Source organism: Trachymyrmex septentrionalis, unplaced genomic scaffold (assembly GCF_001594115.1).
Source record: "Trachymyrmex septentrionalis isolate Tsep2-gDNA-1 unplaced genomic scaffold, Tsep1.0 scaffold9, whole genome shotgun sequence".
Classification (NCBI taxonomy): Eukaryota; Metazoa; Arthropoda; class Insecta; order Hymenoptera; family Formicidae; genus Trachymyrmex; species Trachymyrmex septentrionalis.
The window spans coordinates 101,224-115,768 of NW_017306091.1; the positions used below are offsets into that span (position 1 = coordinate 101,224).

General features: G+C 41.3%; 2 protein-coding genes across 8 annotated transcripts in view; one reads left to right on the forward strand and one right to left on the reverse strand.

Annotated features, from left to right (window-relative positions):
• Positions 1-14,545, reverse strand: part of LOC108755925 (cytosolic carboxypeptidase 1-like) — a 32,858-nt gene that overhangs the window by 4,634 nt on the left and 13,679 nt on the right. The gene's annotated exons all lie outside the window — the stretch shown is intronic.
• Positions 9,740-14,545, forward strand: part of LOC108755926 (C-type lectin 37Da) — a 6,636-nt gene continuing 1,830 nt past the window's right edge. Inside the window, exons 1-3 of one of the 2 annotated variants that reach the window (XM_018499361.1) lie at positions 9,740-9,956; positions 13,375-13,732; positions 14,085-14,240. In XM_018499361.1, the coding sequence (XP_018354863.1) occupies positions 9,911-9,956; positions 13,375-13,732; positions 14,085-14,240 (560 nt within the window). In that variant the 5' untranslated portion in view covers positions 9,740-9,910. Of the gene's footprint in view, positions 9,957-13,374; positions 13,733-14,084; positions 14,248-14,545 lie in introns of both variants that reach the window. The other variant, XM_018499362.1, reaches the window with a different exon arrangement.

The following is a 14,545-nucleotide window of genomic DNA, read 5'->3' on the forward strand; positions in this document are numbered from 1 at the left end:
ATACTTAGGGAATGCCATTATTTTGCTATTGTAAGAGAGAGTGTGTGTGTGTGTGTGTGTGTGTGTGTATGCTTCGAAAATGCAACACCTCGTCTAATTCCACCATGTAAACAATAGTAAATCTATATTTAAATTTCTCTAACACAGTCACTTAGTAATCACTTAGCAATTCCCGAATGTTTAAAATCTTTTCCAAATTCATGGAGATAATGCGAGTCGAATGTAGAAAGAACGGCGATGAGTCACATGTTTGCAAACGATGATTGAATGACTGTACAATGAGAGTGTCGCTGTTTTATTAACCGTTCGATATAATGGGCAGCATCAGTCTCTTCGTGTCGACCGCCAATGTCAATGACTTCGAGGAGGGAGCCTTGACTGCGAACAGACTTCTCTCACCTCTGTGGAGAAAAGATCCTGTACAAATTACACGTAACCGACCACTCGTCTCAGACTTGCTCCGTGTCAAACGTTCAAAGGATACCGCTCATACGTTACGTGATACCTCGGATATTTTAAAAACGAACAGACACGCAAATCTGAAAGCATTAAATCTAGTCAATTTGATTAAAAAAATTGATTGGCCAAAATTTGATTATCGATAGGTTGTACGCTTTGATCGATTATATAGTGGTAGGTTGTTCGAACATCAATCTCGAGATTTCTTCGAAGTATGATAATCGATAGCCATTAGACTTCTAATTTTGCCTTTCCGCTCATTTAAGTCCGCTCGCGTTACGATCTTTGCGTAAACGAGGCATAAATCTAGTATGGAAAAATAGGCAAGAAAAGGGCCGTGCAAAAAAAGGGGCTGCAAGGTATCGGATCGCGAGAATTCTCGGTATAACCGAGACGGTATAACAAAATCGAAGAAGAGACGAGCGGAAACGAGGACTCGCGGTCCGTTCTTGTGATCGTAAAGCGAAATCCTCTCCTTGGGAACTTCCACTTTCCTAAGCCCTTCTTCCACGTACCGCGTATTTCTTCCGTGAACTTTATTACCATCGTGTCCGCTCGCATCTATCTCCGTCCCTTCTTCCACGGCCTAGCAGCATTTTCTCCGGGGTTATCCCGGGGTTTGATCGTGCAACCGCTCTGACGGACGTTTTTCCCTTCTCGACTCTCTGTTTCCACATCTCTGAATCTCACGCTCTCATGAGCAATTCTTGTCGCGGGAACGTCATTTCGTAAATTGCCAGCACCGTGACACATGCAAAAGTGTCTATAATACTCTAATATATATTATACAGATATCGTAGACGTCTTTACTAGGAAGAGAAAAGTGCTAAAGAAAACTTTATTTGAATGTTTACGTATGAAATTATATGGTAGAAAAATAATCAACGAGGCATTGAAAAAAAAAACTGCTTCGATAAAAGATAGATACAGACGATAACAGAATATAACATTTTCAGCAAGGAAGTTGAATGATTTATAACGATTCTGTTCAGCCGAATCGTTCCCCTGATACATTTAGCCTAATCAACGCATTATCGAGAAGCCGTTGTGAGCGTTAATCGGTAAAGGACGCATCCTGAAAGAAGCAAACGGGAAAAATATCACAGGTACATAACGAGATCCGACATCGTTATTTCCAGCATTCCAAGGCCTGATTCGGAGGCACGCAAAGGATTTAATCCGAGGGCCGTGAGCATTCTGGACGCACAAACACGCGCCCCGGGTGCAATTGTGGCTATTGCACATCTCCCGATGGGAGAAACCGAATGACGATTCTCTCGCAATCGTCGTGTAAGGACTAACTGCACATTAGAATATTCGTGACCGGTCTCGATTTGCATTCCTCTTCCGACCCAAGGTCTCCTCAGCCCTTTTTCTACGGACGGCAAAGGGCGAGCAAATCCATTCGCTCTTCTATACGCTCTCTCTCTTTCTCTCTTTCTCTCTTTTTCTCTCTTTCTCTCACTCTAGCCTACCATTTCTTCGAAGACGCTCGTCTCCCCGGTTAAAACGCTCGCCGACACGGTTTCCTCTCGCGAGGAACAAAATGCTGCTTCCTTACGAGTTTTTGCAAGTGCAAGAGAGATTCGTGAAGCGTCAAAAGTACTCTTCAAAGCTCAAGCCTGTCGATAAGAAGCGGTATTACAAATATACACAGGCTGTCCGATGCAAATCGTTGAAATTTTCATGACGGAATCACTTCCGATAAATTATTCTGAAAATAGATTGGTCAGATAGGACGGTCGTCGTCCTGTAAAGATTCAGTGATTCAAATGATTTGACGATATCGGCAACTTTTATTCGTCTTCCTTATTTACCAGTCCAGTTCGAGAGAGATGCGATATTACGCGAGATTACTGAAGCGACTACGTTTGTCCGAGGCAAAAATTGTCTTCGACAATTACGAGATTCCCTTCCCTTGTTTTTGATTAAGATTTTTTTTCCAAAACGTCTAAATGTTATTACGATACAATTTCCGGTCGCACTATTATCAAAACGATCACTGATAAAACTATTATATCAGGAAAGTACTAACGTTTGTAAGATTATACTGCTATTACCGATCCTCCCACGCGATGCCCCCGAATTACTGCGTAAGTTCAATTCTCACGATTCAAAACTCGATGTAAGAAGAAACAAAAATTTCCAAGATATTGTGTTATGGCGTGATATACTGAAAAATTACAAAATTATATTCCACTCCGCGCAATCGTACGAATAGATAGGAATAAATCTCGTAGTATTAAGCCTCATCCAGGCCTTTCCAGGGCACTTTGTTGCGTACGTCGCGTCGCGCGCGTCCAATCTGCATATGTAAGGATAATGGTTGCGTTGCCGCGTGTAAATTATTTTTACATACGTCGGCATGAGAGCGCGTGAATACCCCGTGAATACGTACTCTTGTAGAAGAGCGTTTTTCTTGAAAAGAAAAAAAAAAAGTCCCGCCACTGCTACGCTCGTACGTAACGAGCTGCCCGATCGTGTTAAAACCCTCCGGGAGGGCGAGCCTCTTCACCTCGACCCCGTAATCGCAAGCGAGTTCACGGTTTCAGGTTCTAGGTCGTTCTCTCTTAAACCCCAGGCACGTAACCGCAACAAGAGCGTGAGTAAAGCGGGCTGTAACTGCATGCGGGATGATCAGCTCTTAATGATTTGCGATCGGTGCGACTCGTTATTACGGGTTACTCAAGCGTTTCGTCGTTAATCGCTGCACGACATCCATCTCGCGTTGAATTGAAAAAAAAAAGAAAAGAAAGAGAAGATACTACTTGATAACGTTCAATCGCGATATTACGTATTCCACGCGTGATTCTACCACGTCACATTGTGCGCGGCTGCTATGATTTCATTATATCCCACGAGAAACGAACTCTGTCGAAATATATCCAGCGAGACAGCGTCTACATAATAAAATACGCGGGTACGTAATCGATGAGTCGTGCTCCAGAGAAACGATCGGCAGTAGTCAAAGGCGATGTTCTCAACTTGGAGACCCTTAGTAACATTGCTTGTCTTTTACGTCGTAATGATTGATTATCCGAACGATATAGCTGTGCGAGGAAAAACGAGACACGGGAACGCTGTTTCACGGTTGCGATCTCCTGTCATAGTCCGTTGATTGAATCTCACAATCAGAGAAATCCAAAACTTTGTACAACGTCGTTAACTGCATATGTAATTCTGATTTATCGATTTTAACATATGTTATTTGACTTCCACAACATTTAATTTTCAATAGTTCTAGAATGTGTTTCATGAGGAAAAGTTTTTACCTTCTAAAATTTTTAAGTAAATAAAAATAAATTATTAACAATGTTCATGTTTGTTAACTTTAATCTTTGTCAAATAGAAGGAAATTAATGTGATGTTTGTAGTGAAAAATTAAAAGTTACTAGTCAAATATTACTATTACTCTTGGTATATAAGTAACATCAATATTACATAAATCTGCCTGAATAGTTTTACTCGATAAAGAGGTTACGTCGTTATCGTAAAAATATTTGAAGGACTAAAATATAGGTGAGAATCACTGTTTTAAGACTTTTTAAAGAAAACAGCAAATCCATAAGTTGTTCTGGTACTAACTGAATTATGACTCCTAAAGAGTGAACCATAAAAAAGTGTGCAAGGTCGTGCGGCCCTTTCGTACTATGAAGTCGCTCGACCACTCGATTTTGCACACACATATAATTGGAGATTCTTTCGGGATAGAACCGAATTCTATAAATAGTTAGGCTTTTTGGTATCCAGCTGTCAAGACGATTCTTTTCCTTCTCTTTCCTGATCGAAAAATATATATATTCGATTATTAGGGAAAAACAATATTTCTATTAAATTATTGCAAATTTTTGTAAATTGATACATGTTGAATTATGTGATGTATAACACGTTTGTCGAGTTTCCTTTGAATTTATATAAAAAATTCGCTTCAAAAGCTATCACGTCGGTTTACTGTCTGAATGGTATGGAACCCATCCCTTACCGTTGAGATAATTTTCAGATATACCTATTTGAAGGCACCTCACATCAAGCTGCCTCGATCAATCGCGAAATGCATGAGGATCACTGTCCTAGAGGTATCAAAATGGAGGAACGAATGCCGTCGAAGCCTTCGGGGCAGTATGGCTCCTCCGATCGTCTCGGTCCGAGGCTGTTCGCGAGCTAAAACCGAGAGTTCCGTACACAGAGGAAAAAAAAAGAGAGAGGAAGAGAGGTGCGCGCGGGGTAGTGACGAAGGGGATAGCCGGTAAGAGCAACGGGGAGGAAGGAAGGGTCTCTGGACGGGGAAAAAGACGAGAAGAGATGCTTGGGTGGAAAGGAAAGAAGAGGGCCTTACATAGCGATTGCTGGCAGGGCTTGAAATAGACCTCGGCAAGAATCCCCCTGTGGCATCCTCTCCCTCGCTTCTCCTGCGCACCTTCCAGCCATCCTCCTCTCGTCTTCCTCTTCGTCGCGCAGCCGACGATGGTCGCCGCTGACCGCTGCGGCGTACCCCGGTCTTCGCTTTTGTTTTAGCAAAAAAAGACCAAGTCCCTTGGCGCGGCTGTGAGAAGTTGTTCCCTAGCGTCTCCCTCGCGTGGAGCGGAGTCAAGTGGTAGGAGGAAGAAGACAGCGAAGAGGACGACGAAGAAGGAGAGGATGAAGAAGACGACGAAGAAGAAAACGAAACGAAAGAGAGAAGTAATGGTAAGAGAAAACGGAAGGACGAGAGGACAATGACGACGATGAGATGGTGATCGTGCCTGCTGAAGAATCGCTTGTTTATCCAGTATACACCGAACTTCTGCTTCAGTCTGATACCCATCACCACATGCATGATATATAGGAGAGAACCCCGTAAGTATCGCCGGACTTGAGTGCACTCGAGCGGACGCGGTGCATTCCCACGGGAATACCACGATGGGAATTCAACCTGTTAAACTGACCTATACCAAGGTACCCAGCGGAACGTGACTTGCGCCGCGAGGTATAAGCCTAGGCATTCACGGTACGATTGATATGCACAGAAATCTGAACACACGTAAGTTCCCCGCAGCCGAATATCCCATTTCTCTTAGGCGGGTCTGCAAGCGCGAAAACCGATTAATTTTATTGTAATTCGTTCGGCGTTAAAGGAAGATATATAGTATAATATGGAAATTAATCTTTCTTGATCAAACAAGGATGTGGAATCTCTCGTAAAAGCACTCTCTCTCTCTCTCTCTCTCTCTCTCTCTCTCTCTCTCTTTCCTTTCTCCATTAATAAAATCCACATCCAGCATCAAACACGTTTAATGAAGTAGCGGCAACCGCGAAACGCCTCCTTAGGTCGCGCGCTCGGCGCTACTCCGACCGATTCATCTGCATTCCTGAATCGTGGACCACGAAGGAAACCGTCACGGCGCGCTACCCTGTCATTAAGCTCGCGGCACGGCATCCTCCCGTGTGCAAGAGCTGCAACGGGCGGACATTGGCGCGGAGTCGGAGAAAGAAAGAGACAGAGACATAAATAGAGAGACGATTTCCGTTGTGCGGTAGGTCTTGGATGTCACGCGAGGTCCTTTTTGCTCACGATCGCCCGCACAGCGTGCCGCGTACCAGAAATAACACATCGCGTATCTGATCATTGATCCGGTAATTCCGCCACTAGGCAGCATTTTCACGAGAGAGAGAGAGAGAGATAATACCGTAGAAGGACGGTGCGGCGTGAGGAGATGAGAGACACACGAAGAGGATAGATGGAAGATGCGCTACGTTTTCTGGGATGTAGAGACGCATCGGTTCCTCCCTCGTACCGGTTTCGATATTGTAATCAGACGACTGGGTTAAGCCTATATTCGCTGACGATATATTCCGAGAGCAGGTGGATCGATCTCTCGGATCAGACGCGAACACATGGTCAGAAATGAAGCCTACCTTGAGATGTGAATCTTTTTGCGACTCGCGTTATCGATACATACTTGCGCCGATACCGGTATTACCGCTTCATTGCTTTATAAAATATATTTTCTCTATTAATAATTTACTCTTCGGAAACATTTGTCATAGCGGAACGAATAAAATATACATTTAACTGATTTTATTAAATATCTAAAAGTTTTTCAAACGACGCTTCTTGGAAGATAAAGATTTCGCTGGGAATGAATGTGATCGAGAAAATATGTACGTTAAATAAATGAATCGGAACCAAAAAAAAAACAGGAAATAAAGCAGGAAATTTAAATGCAAATAACAGTTTTCAATATCAAATCAGCCAACATTGAGAGCAGCAAATTCCACGATAACAAATCCTACGATCATGAAAGGCCTCTTCATAGAGAGAGCTCAGTAGCCCGGTTTTGTAATTCTTAACGACAGTTGGGTATCGCTATATTATCATTGCGCAGCTTGTTTACCATATACAGGGTGTCTCAAAATTGACGATAAATATTTTAAAGACAGATCTCTTGTAACGAAAAACCAGTTTTTCACTTTCTGGTTAACTTGTAGTTAAGCTTCACCTGATGTTTTCACCCAATGAACTTTATTTATGACGGTGTCATGGATAATCCCATTGGATGAAACATAAAATCAAGCTTAATCTTAAATTAATCTGATAATGAAAAATTGGGTCTAATACAGAAATGCCGAAGCTAAGTTTTAAAATGGGAAGAGTCTAAAAATTATGAACGACTGAAATAAAATTTCGCGCGCTCAGGAATGGCAAGATGATGGCAGTATGAAGATGTTTCCTCTAATTTCATGCTTTTGACAATAACAAAATTCAGCACACTGATCATCTCTGATCATTCCTGAGCGCGCAAAATTCTAGCTTTAGTCATTGACAATTTTTAAACGCTTCTCATTTAAAAACTATAATAGCCTCGGTATTTTTGTACTTGGCTTTCCGTCTTAAAATATTACAAAGAATCTGTCTTTAAATTTATCATCATAGAGTTTTGGGATCCTATATAATACCTACAACAATACAACGATATCGCCACTATCGTCAAGAGAATCAGGATACTGTGTCGGTGGAACACGCTATAAAGCGACAATGATAAAACGGAATTTAATAATAATAATAATACTTCATTGCACAAATTTTACTGATGAAAAAATACACGATGGTCCCGATAAAATGTCAGTGTCTCGCGCGTATTAAGAATACAGAATAGTTTCGAGACGACAGCTCGCAAAAAATAACATATATATTAGACCTGTTCTTTCAAGCTGAACTTTTGCGGTCGGTCCATCTTTCTTCCTTTTCTCTCCGGGGAGAAAAGAAGAAGAGGAAGAAAGATGAACCGGTGCAAAAGTTGTGCCAAAAAGAACAGGCTTATTCTCACTGATCGATCGATGAAACGCCGTACAAAGTGGAACGTATGACCCACGAGCAATGCGATAACTCGTTAATACGTCCCGTTCATGGAGTGACGCGTTTTGCGATACGATCTCATATATCATTAATCACACGAAAGCTTAATTGAGACGCGCCCGGTAGTCCTCGCACGCGCCGCACCGCGATATCTGCGATGCGTGCGATGCGTGCGATGCGTGCGTGCGCGCGCGTGCAAGTTGGTGAGCCAGAATTCCAGCGGGTCTTGCGATGACGACGCGCTTCGAAGGAAGCTGAACGCGGGAAGGAGCGGATCGCAAGAACAAGACGGCGCCAAAGGACGCGAAGGAAGCGACTCAGTCGAAGCGCTCTCGTCGCTCACATCCATCGGCCCGTCTTCTTCGCGCGAAGATACGCGTGATACCTTGCCATGATTCTGTCCGAGCGAGGTTTACATATATTATTAGATAGACCGATATTTTGGATGAGTGACTTGGTGGACGAGGCGTAGATTACGTATAGGTATTAATAATCGAGTCCACAGCAGCTCGGTCCATTTATTTCGCTTGAAATCTCGGGGTCCAGGCTGATCCAGGTATATCAATGTAATTCACGAGGTTGGCCTTCCGTAGATCGAAGGTATAATTATACAGATTTCCTTCTCGGAGGCAGGCGATTTGTTGCAATTAGCGTTGGATTTGAGCGGCACGATCGTGCGTGTCGTTTCGCTGACGAATGAAGTGAGGTGGATTTTTAGGGATAGATGATATCGGGGGGGGAGGGGGGAGGGGGGGCGCGTACGAGAGGATGCCTCCGAGGAGGCGTTCAGAAATGAAGTCTGCCTTGAAACCGGCGTCTTTTTGCTGCTCGCCGTCGATACAAATCCACGGAGAACCGTGAAGACCGCGGCAAAGTAAAATTCCGTACCGCGAGAGCGAAAGAAGCGACGCGGCGTTACAAGGCGGAGGAGGATTTACGGTGTCGGGAACAAAGTAAGAGCGAGGCGCGCCAACGCACGGATGTTATTAATGGGATTAACGTAAACGCTACGTTGATCGATATGGGGATAACGACGTTCTTGCTATTACTCGCCCTTCCATTATTTCATGTCCGCGCGATATACCGCTTACAAATGGATTATACCTCTTCGACGGGCAAACATTATTCATACGACGACTTCGCTAGTTAATATAATTAAGTCGATGTAATCACACGTTGTGTGCTAATTTACAATTGCGCCAACGAGAGAGTAAACGCAGAGTATATACGCTTGACAAGCGGCTGGCTCCTCCGCGAGAGGACAACTGGAGTGGTCGCGGTTTTTTGTTGCAAAAACAATTATTTGCTTTAACGACTAATGATCGATCGAAGTTGATTAACTTATTATTCGCACATGAAGGTGCGTGTATCGCTCGCTATGTCCGTGTACGGTGAAAATAATATTACTAAAGTTAAACGGTTAATTATTATTTAAAACGAGTCGTCAAGTCGAGAATACGTCTTTTCATCTGTCGAGAAAGATTTTCTGCCGTTAAAACATCCGCGATTTACCTTTCTCGAATACTTTACGAGAATAAAGGCATCCCCTCGTCCTCCCCTTGAATTCTAATGCACGTACTCGATTTTGCAAATCATCATTCGCAGTCAGGGGAAGGAGAAGGGCGATCCGTGCCAAATCAAGCGTGGCGTCATCGATCGCAGGACATGCCTCCACGTTGTTCATCAGGGTTGAACATCTATTGTACGGTCTCCCTTCGATCTTGTCACCCGTGATTTTTTTTTTTTTTGCAACACAAGTTCAATTACTCTTCGACTTATTCGTCTTCATACGGTCGTCATCGTTGTCGTCTTCGTCGCCCTCGACGCAGCCGCCACCGCCGTCCCCTTCGCGCGTTGGACTCCTGCTCTAGGTTAGCCAGTGAATCATCTTCAACGACCCCCTCCTCTGGGATCCGGGCAGAAGACTCTTAAGGGGGCTCACGGCGCAGCGCGAGGCCAGTCCGAGAACGCGATCCTAACACTAACATCCGGTGTATTCCGAGAGAGAGAGAGAGAGAGAGAGAGAGAGAGAGAGAGAGAGAAGACGAGAGTCGGAAACGGAAACGACTGACTGCTTGATCGTCGCACTGCCAACACAGTAATCGGCACGCTAACATGAAGATCATCCTGTTGCTCTTCGTCGTCGCGGCCTTCGCCTCAGGTTAGTACCCTTTTACACCACGACACAATGCCGGCTCGTTCGTGCTCACTTTAACACCCGCAGTGACGGCTTCATTATTATGAAATGATTGTTCTCTTAACTTCATCATAGGCATGTTGGATATACATCTTCCGCTCGACCATCGACATCTCTGCACGATATTCCGATTATTCACTCAACGCGTAGTGTTATTCGACAATCGTTTATTTTAACACTGAAGAAATTGTCAAAATCACGTAAAAGATGAGATTGTAAAATTGAATTACGTATTATGAATATACTTGTGACTAAATGATTAAATATTTTGCTCCCTTTATTTTAAATGTTTCGCGAAGGTTTAAATAATATATTTTAAAAAATATATATACTTTTTTTAATATACTATATATTTTTCATTAAATAGATCTTTTACAAATGCTCATTATTATTTGAAATTTCTAATTTCCATTGTTTTCTCTTTACTTTAATTAATTGCTTTTAATATTATTCCCATTAAATATATTTTCGTTATTTAAAAACACTTCTACATTACACTCAACGCCATTTTAAAGTCATTAAAAAAAAACCCCCTGCGCCAACTGTTAAACGCATTCAAAGTTGAGACCGGAAACAACCGATGGCAGAACACGCAAGCAACATAATGCACCAGGCATATCGCGTCTTTTCAAAGAGTTTCTACCCTTTCAAATTTCCATTCGTTATAATGCAGTATTTAGAGTTTATAAAAATTGACTTGACAGAAAAATACTGCTTTCTAACTGTAAAAATAACAATAATAAATAATCTGAATAAGAGATATCTTATATTCGGTCAAAACGAATCAAATCTTAGTGCTGAAATATTTCGATGCGAATAATAAATAAACTAAGAATCTCTTTTCTTTTTTGTAAGAAATGTACATTTACACACTAAAAAAAAAAAATTAAATCTTACGATATTCACGACGTACGTTGAAATCTCCGCAAGTAAAAGTGATATTACGTCCAAGAGGCAATCCCGTGTGCGTGAAAGATATTTAAAGGCTTGCTACTTGCAGTCGTTAAAAATAAAAAAGAGAGAGAGTAGATTACATTCGATAAACGTTTATCGGGATCGTTTATAAAAATTCGAGCGCCGTGTGCGTGGACTCGTTTCCTTTGGGAATCTCGTTGAGTATCATTAACCGAACGGCGGGAACGCATTACGTGAACGAAGCTGTAGTTAAAGCGGCTGGTCGTCTCTTCTTCGCGCGCGCACACACACCGGCGGCAGACGTCTCAAGGCCTTCGGGTCATTTACCACCACCTGCACGTCCAACTTCACGATCCGGAACGTTTTTGCTCCGGATGCGCCTCTACGAAGTATCCAGAGCCGTGACTAGACTTCTACCAACCAGCCGAACGGATGTATCTTGCACCGTCTTGCTTCGCCGCCCGTTGTATAATGACGCGGTCCACGCACACGCGAAATTGATCCCTCTTGGGAGATTCAGATCGATTCGCTTCAATTCCCGTCGAGATTCTTTAGGATGGGGTAACAAAAAACCATTCGTCTCAAAGCATTCGTCGTTTTGAAAAAATCAAACAAGCAGATAATACTGTATCATAGATCTTTTCACATCGCGTTTTCCCCCGTATTGTTCTTTCGATCTTTCATTTTCGATCTCGTTAAGTCATCGAGCCTTTTAAATTTCATACGACTGTGACTATATGTTCAGTCATGAACTTATATTCTTCTCGCACCAAAGAAACTTCTTTTGTTTCGTAACTCTTACGTAAGAGTATCTCGATAAGAAATATCTCGACTTACTCAAGCATATAATGGGCAAATCAGGCATTTTTGCTGCTCCTCACATTTCTCTCTTGTATATCTAAAAATCTCTAGAAATAGAAAATTTAAAAACTCAATTTTTCTTATCGCCATCGATCTTCATAGCCGTAAACATGTAATGGAGAACGGAGAACAATCGCAACTAGAAACAATGTGACGGACGCATATTAGTTGCGACACTCGTTCACCTATGGAGCTATTCGGGGGTCTCCGAGCATCATAATTCATAAGTACAGTTAACCAAATAGCCGTCACGGTTCAATGAACCCGCGACTTGATGTATCGTGTGAACACTGTCCTTGTCATAAAGCTTTGAGTCATTGTGAAGCCGACTAAAAACGCGCCGCATCAGAATACGCATTTAGAGTGAAATTAAAGTCGTATTATGAAACGAACGATGTTAGAATAGTCTCTTCAATTTCGTTCTTTTTGCTACGTCTTGTATCACTATTGTATCGCGTATATAATGCGATGAGAATGATGCTTCTTAGCGTACAAATGTATACGATCTTTTCCCGGGTTCTTAGAATCGTTTATTATTACGAAGTTGATCACGTATAGATTAGAACTGTTACTTTTGACAACTTCGAAGAATTCCAAACTTTCAAAGTTTAAATTGCTTTCAAAGCTCTAAAAGTTTGAAAAAGATATTCATGCGAATGGGAAACAATAAAATTATATTTGCGTATACTTTTTTATAAAAATATATATTCGTTACTGTACTAATTATATTAAAATAGTAATTGTACATATATTTTTAATTTGTGTCGAAGTTAATTTGTCAAAAATTAAAGTATCGAAGAAACTTCGATTTTTGAAAATCTTAATGCTAAAACTTTAAATTTCGAATATCAAAGCCTGCGAGAAGCAAATCACTAGTGTTCCAGTATATAAATTATTTAAAGGTTTCCAAGTAAAAATCTTGACTTTGATACTATTATTTTCATATTAACGATCTTATTTTATTATATTAAAAAAGACGTAGGAATTTTTTGTAATTATAATAACGGTTCTCGATCGTGAGCTTGGAATACAATACTAAATAGGAATAGGATACTACATTAATATTCATTGAACGCATTCTCTTTCATTTCTACTGCCATTTGTGGCTTTGTCGGAACTGAACGACAGACATGCCTCGATAAACCATAAGTTGCTCTAGAAAATTCTTTTTTAATAAAATATGATCAAATAAATTAAAAATCTGCCTGTCTTCAACTATAATTATAAAAAATATCTAAAAAGAATATAATATTGAAATACTATGAGAATGTAAAAAATTATGAAAGATAATAAGAGAGATTCAATCAGTACATTTTATTATAAAATTAATAATTCTTTAATGAAAATATATTATAATTATTATTATATTCACTGTGTCATTGCGTAAATTTGAAGCCAAGTATACAAACGTACATCGAATCATCGTTCATATACTGAGAATGATATCAACTAACTTGCCCTAATTTCGCACACGCGCTATAATTGAGTGCATTCGCATAGTACAATTGTAAACATGGTTTAAAATAAGACGTGACGTAAACGCAAGCTTTTGGCGATATTAAAGAGACTTTCGAGAGAAATTAATGATATAATGTTTCATTTACAGCTCAGAGGATCACAACGATCCAGCTGGATGGCATACAGTATTTTGTGTCACGAATGAATCCCTACAGTCCGGAACTGAATTACTTCCTGGCGTATCAATATTGCCGCTCGCTGGGCCTCCAGTTGGCATCTTTCGAAACGAAAGAGAAGGCCGACACGATGACGCAATATCTAAAGAACGCCGGTTACACGAAATACGATTTTTGGACCTCTGGCAACAAGCTGGGCACCGACATGTTTTTGTGGATGAGTACAGGACTGCCGTTCAACGTCACTTTCGACTACATGCTGAAGCGACCTGGTAACAGACCTGCCGACGTACCACCCGGCACCGAACCTCAAAGGGTGGCGCGTGAAAGGTAATATCTTTCATGTGTATTTAACGTACTTTGTGTACTATATTAATTAATCAAAAGTGTCAGAGTTAAACCAGAGAAGAGAAACTTGAGCTAAGCATTAATTAAATATCCGCTGGACTTAAAAAAATGATGGATAGCATAATCATATAATTTCAAAGAACCAATATCTTTTTACCATTTTTCCATGCGAAGAGTCGCATACTAGTCGCACCCGTAGTTGTTAGCCGAGCAACGCGGTTATCAGCCACTATCTTCCGCAGTTCTAACACCCGGAAACTCATGCATGGAATAGCTAACGTCAAAACAGGTATTCTCAGGTTTAAATTCCAAAACGCGAGTTTCTCGATTTCAGTGGCGACAGCGGCAGCGCGGACGGATGCGTCGCGATGGTAGCACCTACGTTAGCCTGGGAGGCGCAGGATTGCACTCTCGTGAAGGACTTTATCTGCGAGCAAACAAGATGCTACTACTACAACTACGGCAGCATTCCAGTCTCCGCGACTCAGGGGTAAGAGGTGAGATAATACTTGTCACAAAAATACACGAAAGGAAGGAGAGAGAAAGAGAAAGAAAAGGGGAATACCGATGTACTCTAAGCGTATCTCGCTTATGCACGGATAAAAAGTAAATAATCCTCCGGCGATAAGAGCTGTGCAAGTGCATATCGCAATAATTGAACGTGTTTTATCCCTCCTGCTACCGAAGTATGCGGGATGGCTGACTTTAACGACGGTTGATAATTTATTTTATATATATTTTATATATATATATATATATATATATATATATATATATATAAAAAAATATATATAT